General features: G+C 38.9%; 1 protein-coding gene across 3 annotated transcripts in view; it reads left to right on the top strand.

Moving 5' to 3' along the window:
• The window catches only part of LOC136873871 (uncharacterized), a 615,800-nt gene that overhangs the window by 500,332 nt on the left and 93,582 nt on the right, over positions 1–21,886 (top strand). For 2 of the 3 annotated variants that reach the window (XM_067147177.2, XM_067147176.2), the window contains exon 9: positions 11,106–13,292. In XM_067147177.2, coding sequence (XP_067003278.2) covers positions 11,106–13,268 — 2,163 coding nt within the window. In that variant the 3' untranslated portion in view covers positions 13,269–13,292. Of the gene's footprint in view, positions 1–11,105; positions 15,874–21,886 lie in introns of those variants that run through there. The other variant, XM_067147175.2, reaches the window with a different exon arrangement.

Below are 21,886 nucleotides of genomic sequence, written 5' to 3' on the forward strand. Positions count from 1 at the left end.
GGCAGCGGTCATCAATAAGGTAATGGCCGATTAATAAATTCTTTCTTTGCTAGCTCAGCAGTTTAACTCTCGGGGCGGGTGCGAAGCGTTCCTCCATGTAACCTTTTCCTAAAATGTAACGATCTTTTCTTCTATTCTCTTTTAAGCTGCATATTGGGATAGAGAGTGCTAACCCTCTCGAGCTCCCACTCACATTGTCTTGAGGTGAACTTATTTTCTCAACCTATTCTTCGTTAAGGTAAAACAAATTGCTCTTTTCTAAAGTCACCTCGGTAGTATGGGATTAGCCCTTGCATTAGTGGCCTAGAGCCAGATTAGGGTTTTAAAAACAAGTGTATTAGGAGTGCAAGATCGCCTCCTCTCAAATTGTTATTTTAGAGGTCATGTAATTGCCCATTTTTATTTAATAGACCTCAGTAGGTTGGGTATTTTACCCCTGTGTCTATGTCCAGTGAGGACAACTTGAAGGTGGAGTTTGGTGTGGCCTGGGAGAGGCTTAAATTTTGAGAGCGAGTGGCTCTTTTGAAAATTGAGTGTTGTATGCCTCGTGGAGGCTTTTCTGTGTAATTTGGAGCAAGGGCTCCTAGGTATGAATGGGGTTTTCTGCCCCTCTGTTAAAACTCGTGTTTGGGGTAAAACTGAGCTGATTGCCCAAGCAGTGTAAAATCAGGGCGCGAAGCCCAATTCCTGTAAATATTGTAACTACCCTTTTTGATTTGCTACTTTGTACCTGCCATGCTTGTTATTTCTTTGTTTTTGAAAAGAAAATATAACCTTGTTAAATTTTAAATTAATTTTGCTTTCGTAGCTGGAGACCTATTCACACCCGCACCTTCTTTCACCTCTACCTACCACGGAAACCTCCGTAACAGAAATAATTGTAAAAAACCACTGAAGGGAGTAAAATGTCGAATTTTTATTTTTGATACCTATGTATTGCTTAGACCGTCATCTACTCACTGCGTGAATTGAAGAGCCCTCTGACAATAATCACTGCTGAAACATGAGGTTTATTTAATACTAAGAAAAGGAACCACTTTTCGCATCGAAAGCCAGGGTCCCCACTCTTATTTGCTCGCGCTCATAGCTGCGCGAGCATGAGATGACTCGGATATCTTATCTTATGATAAATAAACCCTAGCTGGGCACTTTTAATAAAGGTTTCGTAAACATCCTCTCTGCTCCAGACATTTCGGATACCGATGCAGTCTTCTTAATGAGATGCCTCGTGTGGAGAGTTGTGACAGGAAAGAACAGCTGTTATAAAATTTCATTTTTGCTAGTGGGAGACACAAAATTTCAACCTGATTTGTATTTTGGTTGTTTCAAGAGAACATTCCAGAAAAATGAAAGTGAAGTTATTGAAGATGTAATTAATATTGCCCGTAAAATTTGTCAGGTTTCTAGCTCTATTATTCCTGTCACTGTTGGCACAGAATCCGGAAATGTAACAATCCCTACTTATGACTGGCAAAACTTATACTTAGTGTATATAAAAGAGCACCCTGGTGTAGTGTTGACAAAGAAAGCCATAGTTTCTGACGAAGTACCACACACATCCTTCCAGAAGATCCACTGCCTGACTTCAGTGACCTTCTGCAAGTCATCAAACTTAAAGGACTTAGCATCAATAGACAGATGTATCTCCATGAAAAAATTAGACCCTTCGTATCAGAAGATAAGAAAAATGTACTATGTCCTGCTGTAACATCTTTCCGTGCTCCAACAAGCCGCCACCAACCACCTCAAGTGAAAATCTTACGGAGCCGGTTTCTGTTTCTCCTCCTCTGCCAATAATTACACCATCATCATCTTCTTCAAAAAGTGTAACGCCTAAAAGAACAAGTAAGGCTCAGAAGGTAAAACCACTAACTCCAAGAAAATTCTCCTCAAAGAAGAGGTCTTGACCCACCTGCAGCTACTGTGGAGAGGTACGACATCGGGGCCAAACGGTGAAAGGGCATATAATATGCCCAAAACGCAGCCTTCAGTATGAAGAACTGATATCCCTGTCTTATGCTCACTGTGGTTAACGATCATTAAGGTATGTGATAATTTTGTAAAGTGCAGTAGTGTTGCAATTAGTTGTCTTCAGTGACCTTCTGCAAGTTATAAAACCTCAGAGGCTTAGCATCAGTAGATAGTTCTCCACGAAAAAATTAAACCGTAAATAATATCTGTTGGCAATTTTTGTTAAAAACATTCTATGTCAGAATTCCAGTGAACATGAAAATGTAAACCCCAGCGTAACTTCCAAATAGTTTAGTAGTTATTTGTGTCACAAAGTAACCAAATTTTTAAACAGCTCTACTGAAAAGTTATTTAGTCTTATGTTGTAACATTACATGCTAATTTAAGGCCTTATTTTCTTTCGGAGGCATTCAATTCAATTATATGATGATATTGCCATTGACGCTTTCACGGCCTGTACTTATAGACATGATATAGGCTTTTGGGCTTATGCCGTGTGAAGAAAACTAAGGTGAAATTCTTTACATTTCACAGAGAACTGTGCTCTGTGTCATCAGAAGAAAATCTCAACTGTCCACGAGAAAGTTTTCTTAAACAATGAGATTTTGAATTTTAGACATTATATTAGAAGTGAATGGTAAGTTCATTCGTCACCAGATGGCTCCCCAGATGCTGCACAGCGCTAGCGTTCAAAGCGGAAGTTGCCCAAACCATCAGAATCAGTCCGCGGCCGACTAGAAATAAAGAACATCACAACAAACTGGATCCCTCGCTGCGCAAGTCAGCCGTGATCAGTCTAAGAGGGTCACATAACATTTGTACATAACATGACATTGACAGGTGTATGACATAGACCCAAGCCTGGAAAGAAACATCTGGTGCTGAGGAACGTACGAATTTGCAAACCACTAAAATGTAAAGAATTTCACCTTATTTTTCTTGACACGGCGTAAGCCCAAAAGCCTATATCGTCCCTACTCTGGCAAACTAGCGAATCTGCAAATTGTCAAAAGGTTAGAGGAGCTGAAAGAAGTTGTGATTACTCATGTCAAATCAATTTTTATATTTAATGATTGGTTTCATGTGTTAGGCATAAGGAATGAGTTGCAGATGTGAGACTTTGTCAGAGGGTAGACAATATTTAACCAATAAAATCTACACCAAAACTTCAGAAGTACAGATTCCCTAGTTTGTCACTTTCGCTAGTTTGCCAGAGTGGGGACGATATCATGTCTATATGATATTAGTTACATATTATGGAACACGACAGTACCTTTATCTCAATACCCGACATGTGGTCCCTTTTCATATGCACGCACACATATTATGTGGTAGTCCCATATCTTTATAAACATTCCATCACCTTTGTTTCATTTATTTATTTATTTATTTATTTTTTAATAAATTTATTTATTTATTTACTAGCTGATTTACCCGAGCTTCGCTATGGAATTCTACATTGTATACAGAATTCTAGGTTAGGTAGTGACACGTGAGCAAGATTATATTAAATTGCATAGTTCTTAATGTTACCCTAGAAACATCTTTTCTCATATGAAGACTGGGTTACGGAATATTCATTGTAATGGTAGGCCCACTTGCCTACCATCAGTCACAATCAGGTTGGGGAGTTTTCGTTATTATGGCAGGCACTCATTTTTCACCTACCTTTTTACATCCTCAGAGAAACTGTGTTCGTGGTTTTTCGAACTGAAATGAACATAAGCCATTACAATGACATCAGTAGTAATGGTGCAATTAAAAGCAATGCTTTCATATGAAATACTCGATTAAATAAAAAAAACACACATTTTCTTACTTTTAACAAACAGTACTACACTGCCAATCTTAACAGTCCAAAGTTCCGGAGCTGGAATGACCAAGCTGCAGACAGGCGTGATCCATAAACACTCTTCGTCTCTTTTTGGGAGGGGGTTTAATAGTGGAGAGTCCCAGGGCAAAAAATATGCCCTTTTCCTAATCTGTTTCCTAGGAGTACCCGATGAGTCGGAAAATCTCAATTCACTACACTGGCGCGGAAAAATCTATCTGACTTGGCAAATTTTTCCTCCCTCTTCGTTGATAATTTGGAATAAAATGTGTACCAGGAGGTACAACTCTACGCCGCACATTTAAATCTTGCACCTAAAAGAACTCCTCTACTGGAGAAATCGTGAACTTGAAACTAGTCCTACTTCAACCTTTACTCAGAAGATGTCACTACAGTAATTGGACGTAATTTTCTTATTGTGAAGTTTCATGTGCTGTATGAAATTCTATGTGTTTTGTTTACCAGTCATCAAGAAGTTTGGACCTTTTTCAACAGATGTCACTGCTAATAAACTATGATCATGCACCCTGGTGCGAAGTAGAAGAACCCTTTTTGAAGAAATTTTGTATTCATAAGTTATTTTTTTACTAAATTATGTTCATTCATTTTTGGGTTGGCAATATTGATCTTTTCTTTCCGCCAGTTTTGAATTTAACCAATCATGAATTTCTGTAATTAATTTTCAGCCTATCACAGGCTTCTTCCTCGATTCTGAGTGTCACTTTTGATGGCAACCAATAAAAGTGAGAGGGTGTGGCTGGTTTATTCATGAAAGGTCTCGAACTTTCCCCGAGGGTTTATAAACTGCGGATTTTCACGTCTCTTGGCCATTTGATCAACATCTAACTAAGAGAGAGAGAGAGAGAGAGAGAGAGAGAGAGAGAGAGAGAGAGAGAGTGTGTGTGTGTGTGTGTGTGTGTGTGTGTGTGTGTGTGTGTGTGTGTGTGTGTGTGTGTGTGTGTGTGTGTGTGTGTGAAGCAGGAGGCGGGAGTCACCTCTTTCATCAGGCAGCAGTTCTTCAGCAAGGTAATGGCCTATTAACAACTTTATATTTTGCTAGCTCTGCGGTTTAACCCGAGGGGGAGGTCCGAAACTTTAACTGTGTAACCTACCTTTCCAGAAATGTAATTTCTGCCGGCTTATGTAAAAACTTCATAATATCTTTAACTGAAAATCTGCGATAGAGAGTGACGTATCCTCTCGAGCTCCCCTTCATATTGGTTTGAGGTGACTACGTTTTGTAACTGGTTTTCTACCTTTCCGTAAAGTCTTAAATTATTCTTATACGAGTCACCTCCATAGTTTGGGAATAGCCCCTGTTTCATCGGCCTAGTTCCCCTTAGGTTTTTAGAAATCATATCTAGGAGCGCAAGTACTCGCCTCCATTCAATTTGTGTTTCGTGCCATTTACTTAACCTGTTCTTTCCTACTACGGCCCAATAGGTTGGGTAATAGATACCCCTGTTCAAATCTTGTAAGTTGTGCCTTGATGGCAAGTAATTGTAATTTGCTGGTATTGCCGTGTGTAGGTTGTGAACTGAGAGCACAGTAGCTCTTTTTGAAATGTTGTAAAAGTGCCTCTGGGAGGCCTGAGATTGTCATTGTTGGAGCCAGTGCTCCATGTATTAGGGGTTTTCTGCCCTTTGAACAAATTTGTGTTCTTTTGAAAATTGGAGCTGAGTGCTCAAGAATTGTAAAACTAGGGGCTGGTAGCCCATGTGTGGTAATGTTCCGAAATTTTGGATTTTTCCTCTTGTACCTGAACTGTCATTGTTATCTCACTAAGTGAGAATGTGTTAACTTGTTGCTTTTCGAAAATATAACCTTCCATTTTAGTTTAAATTCTTTGACATAGTAGTTAGACCCATTCACCCCGGCACCTTCCTTCACCTCTGCTGGTCCTCGGGTAACCCCGTAACAAAATGAATGTAAAATTTAATAAAAGTGAAGAGGACGAAGCTTTTCTTAAGAAACGGCTCTTTTCAGAGTTGAATTATGAGTTACTTAGTGAATTGTGGGGCTATAATTTGGAATAGGCCAAAATTCTAATTCTAGCTACTACTAAGACAGTGAGCCTCCGCATTACATGTGCACACTGCTCATTCAAACAGCTCTTCAATATTACAGTAAAATTAGCAATCTCAGAAGAGAGCTTACATGCTCTCCAACTTTAACCAAGGAGACTGCACTCCCAATTTCTTACAGCCCGCTCAAGGCAACATTACACCAAAAAAAAAAAAAAAAAAACTTACAAGTTTCTGGCCCCTCTAGACCAAACCTATAATTTACAATTTTTACACAGGGGTATCTCTTACCCAAACTACTGCATCTTCATGGAAAGAAGAACAGGTTAAATTACTGGCCTGAACACAAAATGTATGGAGGCTTACACTTGCACTCCTGGAAAATTAAGTAGAAAACCCCAATTTGGCTCGCGGCCCGATGATGCAGAGGCTAATCCTAAGCTTCTAAGGTGACTAGAATGAAGGTTAATTTAATGCTTTACAGAAAGGAGAAACAGTTACAAAATCGTAGTCGCCTCAAGATAAATTGAAGGGGAACTCTTGAGGGTATCGCACTTTCTATCCCCGATTTACAATATAAGTGTTCATGAAATTTTACATCAGCCGAAAGAAGGATTACATTTTAGAAAATGGGTGGTTACATAGTTAGAAATTAGAACCTTCCCCTCGTGTAAGTCTGCGGAGGTAGCTACAGAAATATAAAACTGGTGGCCATTACCTGGGTTGTTGAACTCCTGTCTTAACACACTCTCACACAGAAATTTGGCGATCAAAGACCTGGTAGCTTGAAAAATCCGCAGCTTATATATCTGGCAGGTGGGGGGGGTGGGAAGAGGGGTTCGAGAGTGTTCTGGACTAAATCCAGACACACCCTCTCATTTTTATCGGCAAATTCAAAAGGAACAAGAAGTCTATTATTGGTTGAAAAATAATTACAGAAAATTCCTGATGGGCCAGATTCAAAAGCTGGCGGAATGAGAAAGAAGTGTTGCAAACCTTGAAATAACAAAATGAATTAAAGTTAATGTAGTTGAGAAAACATAATATCACAAAACTTCTTTAAATCACTAGTTCCTCCACTGTGCACCAGAGTGCATGACCACAGTTTTTAAGGACATCTGCGGAGAAAAGTTCTAACTTCTTGAAGTAAACAAACTCAAAACAAATAAATACAGTCAATTTAGGCTACTTCAGTATAACACATTACCTAATAATTCATTGGTGACATCTGCTGGTCATTGTCCCAACTTCATGCATTAAAGTTCAGTTATTATGAGTTTCGACTTGGCGTTTGAGCGCTGCCTTTTGGCGGAGGGTAAATGAATTGATCAACAGCCAATCATAGGCACCCCATCGCTCCAATAGAGCGTGTTAGATTCTAGTTCTGGTTAGCAGTGTTGTCGATCTGTTGTTTACTGTAACCACGTGCTATCAGCTGTGTGTTGTATTGTGCTTAGTTCTTTTCGTGGTCTTTGTGTGTCTTTGTGCTAGGTTGTTGTTCGTTTATATTTCGTAGTATGGAGTTTATAAATGTATTGTTTAGTATTTTTTTAGTATAGCACGTTATATTTTGAATAGTAACAGGTGATCTAGTTTATATAGTTATACAGTTGGTTAATTTTAGGCCCGTGTGTGAATTTGATATTCTGTCATGTCGACGCCTAGTCTAAAGATGAAGCTCCCAAGAGAAGAAAGCCCTTCGGACGCGGTACTCCAGTAAGTTGCCAGGCCCGGGAAATTGTTTGTAACTTTAGGGAGTCATTCTTGGCAAAGCACCAACAATGGCGGCTAGAAAGAATGAGTTGATTAAGTGGTTGAAGGAGAACAATAATTCGGTTCGCGATGACATGGGGAAGGGGGGATCTTATGTGGTGGATAAATAGCCAGAAGGAACGGGCATAAAGTAGTTCACCTTCCACTATACCATTGCCGTTTTAACGCCACAGGACTGATTTGGGCCCAAGTGAAGGATTATGTACCTGAGAATAACTGACTGTTCACAGTTTCGGAAATTGAAAGATTTATTTTTGAAGCCGTAGGCCGTATAAGCGTGGAGGACTGGAGCAACATTGTGAGACACACAAAATCTGAGATGATTAAAGCTTGGGAGAAAGAAAGTCTCACAGACAATTATGTTGAAGGTTTTATTATCTCTTTAGGGTCAAGCGAGAGTGAAACCTCAACAGACGATGACAATGCTGATAGTGATTCAGAAATGAGTGGTATATTCGCTTTGTAGGATTATTTCCTTTGTTACGGGAAACTGAATCTAACATCAACACGAGATCTTCTACATGGTGAGTAGAAATTTAATTTAATTTTCTCACGTTTTATCTGTTCGAGCATTGACATATTTTTATCTTGTAGCCTTATCCTAAATGTGTTGTGTATTATTGTTCATTTTATGTGAATCATGTATGTTGCTACGAAGAACAACTGATTATGGACTTATATTCCAGTATTTACATTTCTGTTCGTGTTGTGTATCGTAAATCAGCTGTTTGTATTCGTAGCAGTTTGGCACCACCGTCTGACTTCCAGCTAACTGTCAAGTCGAAACTCATAAAAACGGTACTATAGTTGTTTCACGTTTTGTATGGAAGATAGCGTTTCTTAAGGCACTTCTTTTAAATGTGCGGAGTTGAGGTGTACCACCCAGTACAGTATTCTCCATAACTTTTGTCGTGTACTACTTTTGTTTAAGGCCAATAACATAGGTATTTAAAAATTAAATTTTAGGCACCTTCCCCTAAACTACAATTTCATCCAGGGTGAAAAAAATGTTTATAGCTTAGACTGTAGTTTCTTATTCCCTGACTCTATATACCGATTTTTAATTAAATCCTGTTAACCTATTTTCACGTGGCTCCGCTTTGATGTGGACTTAGCAACAAAAGTACAAATTCCGGTAAAAATGTATAAGACATTAATAATCGGAAATTTAATTCTATTTAACTTTAGTTATGTAGCATTTATTGATAGGCCCACTAACAATACAAATATTTCAGAATTAAATTTTAGGCCTTCCCCTAAACTACCATTTCACTCAGCGTGAATAAAATGATTTATAGCCTAGATTATAGTGGCTCATCCCCCGACTTAATATACCAATTTTCATTAAATTCTCTTCAGCTGTTTTCTCGTGATGCATGTACATACATAAATACACACATATATAATACAGACAGACAGGCAGACAGATATCACGGAAAAGGAAAAAGTGCATTTCCTTGTTACTGTGGTCATGACTGATACAGAAATACCATTCTTTTCAAATTCTGAGCAATGTACAGACAAAACTCTTTATTTTATATATATTTTGTATATAGATTTATTTATAACTATTCCACTGCAAGCTTTGTAGTTTTGAATGTCCATTTGTGCATTGTTTCTAAAAGTAATTTCAGTAATTCCATGAATTCCATGAATTCAGGAATTCCATGTTCACTTTGCAGAGACAACAAATGACTATAGCCATCTGATCGATGAATGAGTGTACTTAGCAAGGAGCCATATATCAACCGCATTACGGGCTTGTAGAAGTAGATAGGTAATGAAACTAAGAGGCAAGGTATGCTGGGTTATTTAGAGTTAGTATGTGATGTATGATGGTGACAAAATGAAGATTTCATTGCTCTTTCAGATGTACCCATTCAACTTCAGAGAATGCTGGGCAGATGTGATTCAACAGTGGTACATTGAGGATAAATCTAACGCATGTATTATGGGGTCATTGAAGTTTGTTGGAAAGTGATCTGCTTAGGTTATTGTAAACTGTATCACAGTGATCAAATATGGGCATTATAAGACTTTGTGCTAGTCATTTCCATATTTTTAATGGCAATAAATCCCTCAAATTTTTCCATAGTATATAAGGAATAAAACACTTCTTGCCATATATTTATAATATGCTCATGCCAACTGACATGTTTGTCCATAAGAAGTTCTAGGTTTTTGACTTCATCTTCAAATTACAGTGAAGTTCCGTTGAGTACTATTGGCCGAACGGGGATTCCATTAAACTGTGTGTGAGCTTTTTGGGTATCTCGACTTCTTTCTTAACTCTTTCCCGCGGGTTGTGTAGTAAAGCTTACTGGAGTCGCACATTGTCTCCCGCGGGTTGCGTAGTAAAGCGTACTCGACTTTCAAACGGACTTCCTCTGCCATCTGTCTCCTAAACATATAACTTTTTGGAACCAGTGAATTCCCTACACTCCCTAGATACAACTGGCATTCACGGAATCCTAAAATAAAGTGTTTTTTAATACGTTTTCTTAGATAGAACAGACAGCTGACTGAATGTAAACACATTGCAGCAACATGGCTGCTCATAACCAGTTGAGTGCGGAGGATATTTGTTACAAATTAGATCAATATGTTGACAGATTCAATGATAGTGAGTTTGAAGTTGTAGGTATGATAATAAAAATGGTATGGGAAGCAGTTAGGATAGGATATGAATCTGAGGGAAATCAAAATACGGCAGAGAACAGGAAATGTTTGTTCAGGTACTGTCTCCTTTCAAAATATTAGGCCTACTTGTACAAAACATAATTATCAGTTTTAATTCTCCAGTTAATTCTGTATCGGACTATGAGCTTCTACTTAATTACATAATATTCCAACTAATGTCAATTTACCTTCCAATCCCATTCAGTGAAAAATTGCTTATAATTTTTATGCCCGAGAGGAAGTGTGATTTGCTATCTAAATATCTTCATCCGACAGATCCTGAAAATGAAATAAATTGTGAGATTCAGTATGAATTCCTGCATTCTCTGCATTACCAAGAAAATACGAGCACCATCAGGTCCAGCAATTCAGACTGACTTCAAGAACAAGCAATTTAATATATGCACCGTAATGCATGCTTTTTGATGTACCATTCTGAACAGGGGAGGGGTCTTCCTGCGTGTAATTAGGTGGTCTCATTGTATCATTTTAGAATAACTATAGTGTATTTTCCATTGTTACAAAATTTGGTCTTAAGTGATTTTTACAGAATAAATTATTTAGTGAAGGTACTCCACAATATACCTGACAAGCAAATCATTACTCTAGGTTTCACCAGACAGTGAGTCAAAGATAGTCTGTGGGAAAGGATTAAATGACTTGTTATTACCATCAGCTTTGTGCTTTATATTCTTTTACATTCCCCTTATAATGTTGAATAGAAAGGACTATACCCTTTGTTTCTTTGTCTGTCGGTAATGTTTTCGAAAAAATGTGTACTTTCTATTGTGTGTAACTTATTTCGTATTATCTTTCATATGTTTCAGGGAAAACCTATTGAAGTAATCAACTCTAGAACTAAGGCTGAAGAAGGATTTAATATTACAGACTTCCTTAAATCCTTAATACCTCAGAGAAGCAACAGCAGCACTATTCCTGGTCTCAGCCTTGACTCATCTGATCCTGAGCCACAGACACCACCAGTTCTTGAGAAGCAGCTGCCATACAGTGAAAATCCAGAACTTCTTAGCTCTTCTACTAATGAATATGAATATCCTCCCATAGCAAGCTCACCAACTCCCCTACAGCCTCCTCCAATGCCCCCCAATTTGTTTCCTTTGGATGAGTCTTCACAGTACAAATATACACGGACACAAGAGACTGAAGATGCATGGAACACGAAGTTACCATCAAAGTTTCCAACTTGGGGTGATACAACTAGTTCAGGGTGGGAGGTTGATACTGGTGAAAAAGTTAGTGAATGGATGCCAGTTTTGCCTGTAAATAAAATTCAGCTGCATGAACTAGACACCCCGGAATCTCCTCCTACTTATGAGAAAGAAGGCTTTAGTGACCCTGTAGAATATGATGACTCTGTTGTGGAATCGTCAGTACTGCTCTCATCTGCCTCTGATGTTGATCACCGTACTCTAGTGCCACTCCCTCTTGCAAATAATATCATGGATGATCCTTTACCTCCAGACGAACATCTAGAAGACACAGACCATCGAATGTTAATGCATATACCTGCAACAAATCACATAAAGAAAGATATTGATCATCGACCCCTTATGCACCGTAAGAAAGATGTAGACCATCGAAATCTTATTAGCTTGACTGGTTCACCTCTGCGCGAACCTCATGCACCCCTTGTTCCTCCTCCAACACCACCCAATTTAGCTTGGCCTCGTGGTGACCAGGACTACAGAAGCCAGGTTCCTCCCATGTTGGATCAAGATATAACTACAAATATACAGGAGATTGTGGGGGAGGAGGATATGGACTACAGGCGACCAGAACCACGGAAACGTTTGAATGAGAATTTGGATAATGTTGAGAGCGTGGACATGGAGATGAGTGATGATGAAATTCTAGAGTCTGTGGATGACATGGACATGTTGAAAAGAGAACCCCCTCCTGTTAAGATAATGGATACAGATATGAATCTTGTTGGTAAACCCATTATTTCCTTCAATATTAGTAGTCAGGCAAAAATTTTAACTAGTTCACCTCTAAATGAAGTCAAGGAAGATTCATCTAAACCAAAAAGTAGGATCTATGGTTGTCAGAAGATACCAACTATTGGTGGTAGAATTCAATCATCACCTCGTCCTCGAACACCTATGTTTAGTCCAGGCATAACAAGACTACCTCCTCCTCCTCCACCACCCCCTCCTCGTAATTTTAGACCAGCATTGTTGCTCACTCCTCCACCAGCTCCTCCACAACTTGTTCCACAGAAGGAAATAAATTCTTCTGTGCGAATCAAACCTATGGCAGAACTTATTAAGCCAGTAGATAATGTTAGTGAAGTTACGGAAGCTGTCACTGAAAGAGAAGAACTACCAGATAACAAGGAAGGAATCATTAGTGAACCTGAAATCACTTCTCCTATTGAGGAAAAATCAAACAGTGAAGTTGTTAAAGAAGACTGGAATTCAGTTCCTAGTACCGAATTAGGGCCAGATGAAGTTACTGAAGTTAACAGTAGTGTGGAACCTCTTTTAGAAAATAAATGGACTTGCCCACCACCTAATTTGATTAAAAATCCTGTTAGTTGTGCAAATGGTCCAGAAACTTCTAGTACTGTAGTAGAATCAGATATTTCTATGGAGCAAACAAATACCTCTCTAGAATGGACAGCAGCTAACAATGGTAATAATCCTATTGAACCTTGGATGAATGACGATATTCCAGAATTTGAAAGTCATGTTGAGAGAGTAAACAGTTTTGATAGAGGTAGAGGTAGGGGCCCAAAGCCCATCTTTAAAAACTTTTCTCATCCACCCCCTCCAACGCAGCGGGGAGGTTTTACTCCGAGAGGAAGAGCTGGGTGGTCTGGACCAAGACGAGGGGTTGGTGCCCCACCACCACCCCCTCCACCACCACCCAGATTCCCATTTCGTCCCCCTCATGAACCATTTGGTCGAGGACATCGTGGATTCAGACCTTTTCGGGGAAATACTCCCAGGCATTTTGGTGGCTGGTGAGGGGTAATTCAGCAAATCATACAGGTACAAAATTATATTTAAAAGTTAAATTTTTTTATATGAAAGGCTATTCCTTTTTAAAATTAAGAACCATTGCTTAAATGTGATGGTGAGGTGCTTATTTAGTTTTTGGTGCCACCAAAGCACATTAATAAACATTAAAGTATACAATCCCCTCAATTGCTCCTTTTTCTTTCTAATTTTATTTTGAATATGATTGCTAGAAGATACTTAGCTTTTTTATCTGCCTAGCAGATATTAGTGAAAATACCTTCTGATATTAGTAGGACCATTGCCTGAGGATAAAGGAAAGTGTTCGTTGGGAAGGTATTGTGTCTGGACTTCAAGCATCTGTTGAAGTTAAATGTGTGATGTTATTCACATTCTATGGTTTTGTATATGATATCTTAAATCATGTGATTGTATATGGGAATGCAGTCACGTAGTTATTTGTATATAGTACCTGACAGTGTTTCTTTACTGTGGATAATAGCAAGTTGTTCAATGCAATGTAAATTTTTTATTAGGAATGCAAAAAAATGTGAATAGCTACATCAATATTGCCTAATGAAAATCCTATGTACATTTCTTTTCCCATGCTGATTTGTAAAAGTCTATTTTGTGAGTAGTCCTTATAGAACAAGTTTTCAGCAGAAATGTTTAATTGTTAATGGACTTATTTGAGATCGTTATTACCTATTTTAAGTGAAATTCTATCCTAGAGTTATAAGGGAAGAGGTAAACTGAAATGAGTTTATCATTAGACTTTTTTTTTTTTTTTTTTAAATTTTAAATTTTACTGAGGACTCAATATTGAGTGGCAACTCATTTTTTTATTGGTACCATCCTGTATGTAATCTTTACTTATGCAGCTTTATGCAAAATGTTAGTAAACCTTGACACATATTTTTCAGATATTGTAGGCACTTGCATGTTCATTTCTGAGAAGCAGTTTGTAGAATGCTTTCTTCTTGGTGACGTAGTTATTGTTTTTTGTGTTGTGCAGCAACAACCTTCAATGCTCATGTTATATACTTCCTCAAATATAGATTAACACTGTAATTATATGATAGCTAAATTATGTACTTTACACTGCATTCTTTTCATTAGCTGCAAAGTGAATGTTATGATATACTAGTAATTGTGAGACAGTATTTTCAGCAAGAAATACAGCAATAACCATTCCAGTCAAAGTATGAAAATGTGCTCACCTACGATGTGGATAAAAATTCTTAGTTGCATATTATGCATTTATTTATATATCGATAAGTGTGCTTTTCTCTTAAATTTAGGCAACACTAACTTTAAATTCAAGGACTTCATGGAAAGCACACAAATATTACAGTTTTTTTGTTTATTCTGTGTTTCATTTCCAGTGTCATTTAGGAAGTATATTTTCAAGAGGTCATCTAATAAGTGCCCTTCTACAGTCTCTGAAAGATATGTGTTGACATAAATTTCACATTACACATGTAAAGAATGTCCAGGTTTTTATAACTAAATAAAATAATAAATGTTTTATATGTGTGATGTAAATAGTAGGAAATTTTATTTGCACATATAAAGTGGATACAACCATATTATTCAAATATGGCTTACTTTACCAGCAGAATATTTCATTCAAATGAAGTCTGTAACCTTTAACAATGTTTCATTTCAAGTTTGGTTTATATGTATGTTGGAGAAAAAAAATATCTGTTCTCAAACGTATCTAAGTAATTTGTTCCAACATTTTATGATGTTTCCTTCTTGGCTGTGTATAACACACAAATGCTATGTTAGCAGTGTGTTGTGTGGATGGTTGACCTAGAAACTAGTCTGTGTATCATTGTTGAAGTAACTAACTAGAGATTGCTTAAACAATAAAGGGAAGTTTTTTTATATGTCCCATTCGGTCTTGGTTCTGTCATGATTTTTGTTGATGTAAAATTCTCTTTCTATAACATGCTTAGTGGGAAATGGAATGAAATGTAATAATAATGTGCAGATATTCCATATTTCATTATTGCATCATTTTCTGTCTGACATCCCATGGGTTAAAAGTGTTGTAGTTCATTGTATTTTACTCTAGATAGTGCCAAAAATATTAATGTAAAGAAATATTAGACTTACATAATGTTAATGTGCATGGCTTCCTTATCTTTCTTAATAGAACAGACTACCATGATGTTAGACCCCTTAAAACTATCTCATATTATATATTTAGTTTAAAACAGTTTGCAAGTATGTTAGTTGATTTGAACAAACTTCTCTCCCCTTTATGATACTTAGTTTTTATTTCAGCTGTATAAGGCCGTATGAAATTGTTCTCCAAATTTGGTCAATTTTTAAAATGTTTCTGTCTCCACAAATGAAAATTTAAATTTATGTATGCACTACTAATTTTAATTGTTGGAAATAATGAGAGAATACCCAGAGGTAGAACAGCTCACATATGCGGTAACTTACCACAACAGGTATGTTATTTGCAGAATGTCTTGTATTATAATAATAAAAATTGTACTTTCAATAATTCCTCCACAAGTTAGGTTTTCAGCTCTTTTTTTGTGTGTGTGCTTCTGTTCATTCTTCTGATGTCCAGCTATTATTGTTAAATTTCATAATATTTTCATAGTTTCCATCAGCAGATTGCATTGAAGATATATGCAGTAAAACGTGCTCAAAGTGGAACTTGAACAAAGCGGAAACTTGTCCACTGCAGAATATTTTTGTGGTCTCGGTGAAGCTCACGGCGTTGTAATGTTCTTTCTTTTGTATAATGCGGAATCTCCTCAACACAAAAACTGGAACAAAAAATGAAGGACTTATTTAAAATCTACTTGTACAATGTGGAAACTATTAGGAAGTGATGTAGTCCTGCGCACAATATTTGTGCATTTCTGGTGCTGGATGATCAGTGTCATTGTTTGGACAAACTGATGCATGTGTTCGGAGAGAGTGATAATGCAAATGGTGGAACTAATGAAGTGCTTAAAAATGCATCGGCATTATCCAACTTGTGTCAACCAAGAAACGTTCGCTGTGAGGCGGAAGAACTTTATTGGAAGTAATGAACAACATACGACATAACATGTTTTCAAATCAGCTACAGAGCTTTTAGCAGTGGGAAAGGCCGAAAAAGAGAAGACAGAAGAAGGAGACGAGCAGGAAGATGAAGATCAAAACAACATTTGAATCCACGAACAGGCCAACATTGCTTTTGTGAAGTAAAGTGATTTGGCATTACATCCAACTCTTCCACTCTTCTTGAACTAATGTACTCAGCTCAGGACTGCATTCAGAAAAGACACGATTAGAAGTGTTATCCGTGGTATATAGAGGTGAAAGAAGGTGCTGGGATGAATAGGTCTCAACTTACGAAATTAAAGTTAATTTAAAACTTTAACAAAGGTTATATTTTCTTTTCAAGATCAAGAAATAACAAGAATAACAGGTACTCAGTAGCATATCAACAAGTTAAGGATGTACAATTACAGTTTATTAATGGATTTTGGGCTTCGAGCCCCAGATTCACAATCCCTGAGCAATGAGCTCAACTTTACTTATGAACAAGGTTCAACAAAGGGGCAGAAAACCCCAATCATGCCAAGGAGCACTAGCTCCCAATTACCAGTTAAGCCTGCTAGAGGCACACAAAAACCAAATTTAAGAAAGAGCAGCCCGCTCTCAAAGTTCAAGCCTATTCAAAAGCCACACCAAACTCCACCTTTAAGCTGCCCTCCAGGCACATAAGAACAGGGGTAATAATACCCAATCTACTGAGGCCTATTAAGTAAAGAAACAGGTCAATTACATGGCCCCAAAATACCAACTTGAGTGGAGGCGTAACTTGCACTCCTAATACACCTTTTTAAAACCTATTTGGCACTAGGCCGCTTATGCAAGGGCTAATCCCATACTACGGAGGTGACACGATAGGAAAACTTTATTACATTATGAAGCGAAGAAAAAAAAGGTTATGAAAACGTAGTCACCTCAAAAACACTATGAGAGGGAGCTCGAGAGGGTTAGGCACACTCTATCCCGATTGGTAGTTAAAGAGACGGAATTTATACTAAGTGTCTTTTACATTTTAAAGGAAGGTTACATGATAAAAGTTTCGAACCTGCCCCGAGGGTTAAACTGCTGAGCTAGCAAGCAAAGAAGTTATTAAAAGGCCATTACCTGATGGATGAACAGCCGCCTGAAGAAAGAGGCGCTTTCCGCCCCCTGCTATATAATCACACTAGGAAAGATGTTACTGAAGTGGCGAGGAGTCCATAAAATCAGCAGTTTATATACCCTCGCAGAAAATTCGAGATGTTTCATGAATGATTACAACCCGCCCACAAAATTCTATTGGATAACAGCAAAAACTAATACACCAGACGAAGAAGAAACACCTTATTGGTGGAAAATTAATTACAGAAATTCCTGATTGGCTACATTCAAAACAGGCGGAAAGAAAGGATTATATTGCCAACTCTCAAACCACACAACAAAATTTAGCAAAAACAAAACTTATGAATGTTAAATTTCTTCCGGACAGTTCATTCCTTTACACCAGAGAGCGTTATCAGTTTTGGTAGAGACATCTGTTAGAGAATGTTCAAAGTTCTTGCTATGGAGCAGACAAACACGAATCGAAATTGACATAGTTCAGAACACTTCAAAATTTACAGTAGAGACATCTTCTGAGAAACTTTAGAATTAACATGGTTGTTAAAGTTCAGGCTTCCTCCAGTAGAGGAGTTTCAACTGGCGCAATGTTTGAATTAGCGGCGCGGAGGTGTACCGCTCGGTACAGACCCCCCCCCCCAAAAGTCCCTCCAAGGGGTAACACAGAAGAACACCAAATTTTGTTTTAAAACAAGGTCCAAGTTATGATGTTGATATAGAAATTAATTGCAGAAGGATTTACAAACAAGTTTTCTTAAATTGGTTGGATCCAGTTTCAAAATTCTTTGTAGTAACTTTTGATGTAATGTCTTTATGCTTGTAGTAGTTGAATTCAGAAGGAAAAACTTTTAATTCTTGAAAGGAAAAAAAAATTTTCTCAGTCCACCAAATATAGCAGTTGAATCCAAAAATGTAGTAATAGTAAAAATGGAATGTACATGTAGCTGAATAAGTACATTAAATGTTGATTAAGTTTGACGGCCAGACCAGCCGCCGTTGCTTGTGTCCAGAGGAGGCCGCTCGGACCCCTCAAGTACCCTGAGATACCGCTCTCCCGCACCATGAGAGGGGTAGTGGTGCTGAAGCACGCCGCACACACGGCGAATGTTTACAGACCGCGGGCAAGTTGCAGGAGGTGAGCCGCACATCGGCCTTGGCCGGGAGGAGGGCTCCGGCTCGCCGTACACTGGTTGACCTCACTGAAGTAGATCGGCCCCATGCTCTACCCCAGTAGCGGCACGGCGCCGCGCGGCTGCGGGGGCACTGAAATATTAAGATCTCGGCGGCAGAAATTGTTGGACCATAATGATTTTCGGGCACAGTACTTGTGGTGGAGCTGAGGGGCCAGCGGCGTGGAAATATTTATTTCATTTAAATTAGCCACTGTGTGTGTGAGTAGGAGACGGGAGCATGGTAATGGCCGTGGCAGGGACAGGATAGCAGTTTAACTGGTCGGGGGAGGTTGTACAATGAACATTAGGAAACAAAGAACATAATTCCAAGGGCAGAAGGCCTCAAAATGAAACCAAAAATATAACCTTCAAATTTCTTTCAAAATGTAACAAAAATAAAAACCAGCTGAGTTAGCGCGGAAATTACACAGGTTTCACCTGCGACAGGTGAACCCTAAATATCCTCTCGGTGGCTGGATTGCTTAATAACAACGTGACCGGCGTAAGAAAATCTACAATTATGCACGGCCCATGAAATCTGGGGGCAAGCTTGCCCGCGGGAACAAAATTCTTGACCATCACCTGGTCACCTACTTTCAAATTGGTGGGTCTCCATCCACGATCATATCTTTCCCTAACCTTTTCATGAGACATTTTAAGATTGGCTTTAGCCTTCTTCCAAAGATCTTTAACATTATCTGGATCTATTGTCTCAGGTAGAATATCACTAAGAGACCAAAGGTTAGAGAGCGGCGTGTTGGGAACAAATTTGAACATCAAAGAAGCTGGAGTAAACTTATGAGATTCATGAACCGCTGAATTCAACGCAAAAGCTAACCAATGCAAGGACGTGTCCCACCTAAAATGATCGTCGTTATGATAGGCAATAAGGGCCGACCTCAGATTATGATTGACCCGTTCAGCTAGAGTTGGTTGAGGATAATAAGCCGAAGTAGTCACACGAGATATGGACAGATCAAAACAGAATTTACGAAAGAGATTGGATGTGAAAGCTTTAGCATTATCAGACACAATATATTGACACGGACCAAAAGAAGCAAAAATGGAATTTAAACAAGTAATGGTGGACTGAGCGGTGGCCAGCTTAGTCGGAAATAACCAAGAAAATCTTGTAAAACCATCTACACATACAAAAATGAACTTGTTAGTGTTTCCCTTTGACTGGGGAAAGGGTCCTACGTAATCGATGTAGAGACGTTCCATGGGTCGCGACGCTTGATGAGAAGACAAAAGCCCTTGCTTAGTTGACATGGTAGGTTTACTAAGCCAGCATGATTTACAAGATTTTACCAATTCACTTATTTCTCCGTCTATACTCTTCCAGATGAACATTTCACGAATATTTTCACGTGTTTTAAAGATGCCTAAATGCCCCCCTAATGGGGTCTCATGATAGTACTTGAAGATCATGGGTACAAGAACCGCTGGAACTACGACTTTCATTTTTTGATCATGCCACGACGGGCAACATAAAACACCATTCCTCAATACATAAGGGACGACCTGTTCCCCAGAAGAAAGGGTTTCCATGATCGGAGCCAGCGTCGGATCTTCACGTTGATATTTCTCAATATCCCTAAAAAGCATGGGAGCATCTGTTTAGATGGCATTAACCTCAGAGAGTATGGACACGGGAGGTGAAAAACTATCATCCAGATCAGGCATCTCTACATCATTAGAAAACATACAGCTTAGTCTGTCAGCAACCACGTTTTCAGAACCTCTGATATGCCTAACATCAAATTGGAAGGCCGATATTTGGTTGGCCCACCGGGCTATACGACCAGTACGACGCGGCCTACTTAAGACCCAACTTAAGGCTTGGTTATTGGTCTCCAAGTCAAATTTGACATGTTCCAGATAGAAGCGGAACTTTTCTAAAGCAAATAAGACTGCCAAACCTTCGAGCTCATAGATGGAATATTTGGCTTCTTGAGCCGATAGAGTCCTAGATGCATAGGCGATGGGTCGCCTCCCTAGTTCAGTCTCTTGAAGAAGGACTGCAGCTACCGCCGACGACGACGCGTCGGTTTGGACGATGAATTTCTTGGAGAAATCGGGCATGGCCACAACAGGGGCATTACACAGAGCTAATTTGAGATCTTCAAAAGCGGCTTATTGAGAAGGTCCCCACTCAAATTTGATGCCTTTCCTACGAAGTAAGTTCAAGGGCGCCGCTCTATTGGCGAAATTTGGAATAAATTTCCTGAAGAAATTCACCATACCAATGAACCTAGAAATACCTTTGTTGTCCTTGGGAGGCTTGAAATCACGGATGGCCTGTGTTGTAGAGTGATCGACTGCAACACCATCGGGCGACACAATATGCCCTAGGAATGACATGGAGGGCTTAGCGAAGACAACCTTGGACAACTTCGCAGTTAACCAAGCCTTACGGAGGCGATTGAGAGCTTCTCGCAGATGATCTAGGTGTTCTTCGAAGTTCTCCGAAAATACGACGATATCGTCAAGATAGTGGTACAAGTACTCAAACTTGATGTCGGAGAAGACCCTGTCTAGCAGTCTAGTGAGTACAGCTGCTCCCGTGGGGAGCACAAAAGGCACGCGGTTGTATTCATACAAATTCCAATCCGTGGCAAACGCTGTAAGATGTTTGGATTGCTCTGCTAACTGTATCTGATTATACGCCTGGTTAAGATCTAAGATGGTGAAGAACTTAGCTTTACGAAACCAAGAAAAACAAGAGTGAAGGTCTGGAAGGGGCACGGATTGTAACACCACCTTCCGATTGAGAGCCCTATAATCAATCACAGGCCTGAAGCCACCTTGGGGTTTCGGGACTAGAAAAATAGGCGAAGAATACGCCGACTTAGAGGGCCGAATAATGCCGTCCTTCAGCATCTGATCAATGATTTCTTTCAGTGCCTTCATTTTAGGTGGAGATAGCCTATAAGGTGGAAAACGGACAGGAATCGAATCCGTAACCTCAATCTTGTATTCAAGAAGGTCAGTAACACCAAGAGTATCTGAGAACACCTCTGGAAACGACTGACACAGCTTACGAATACTATCAGCCTGCTCCTCAGGTAGATGTCTAAGATCTAACAACATCTCATCCTGGGTAGGCGAAATAGATGAACATGATACAGAATTACATTTCAATAAGGGGATTTTACAATTAGAAGCAAATTTGAATGTGCACAACTTACTTTGAAGATCGAGCACTAGACCAGTGTGGGACATGAAATCTGCTCCCAATATAATGGGGCAGGACAAGTGCTCTGCCACCAACAATTTGACTTTCCA

Source organism: Anabrus simplex, chromosome 5, assembly GCF_040414725.1.
Source record: "Anabrus simplex isolate iqAnaSimp1 chromosome 5, ASM4041472v1, whole genome shotgun sequence".
In the NCBI taxonomy this organism is placed as follows: domain Eukaryota; kingdom Metazoa; phylum Arthropoda; class Insecta; order Orthoptera; family Tettigoniidae; genus Anabrus; species Anabrus simplex.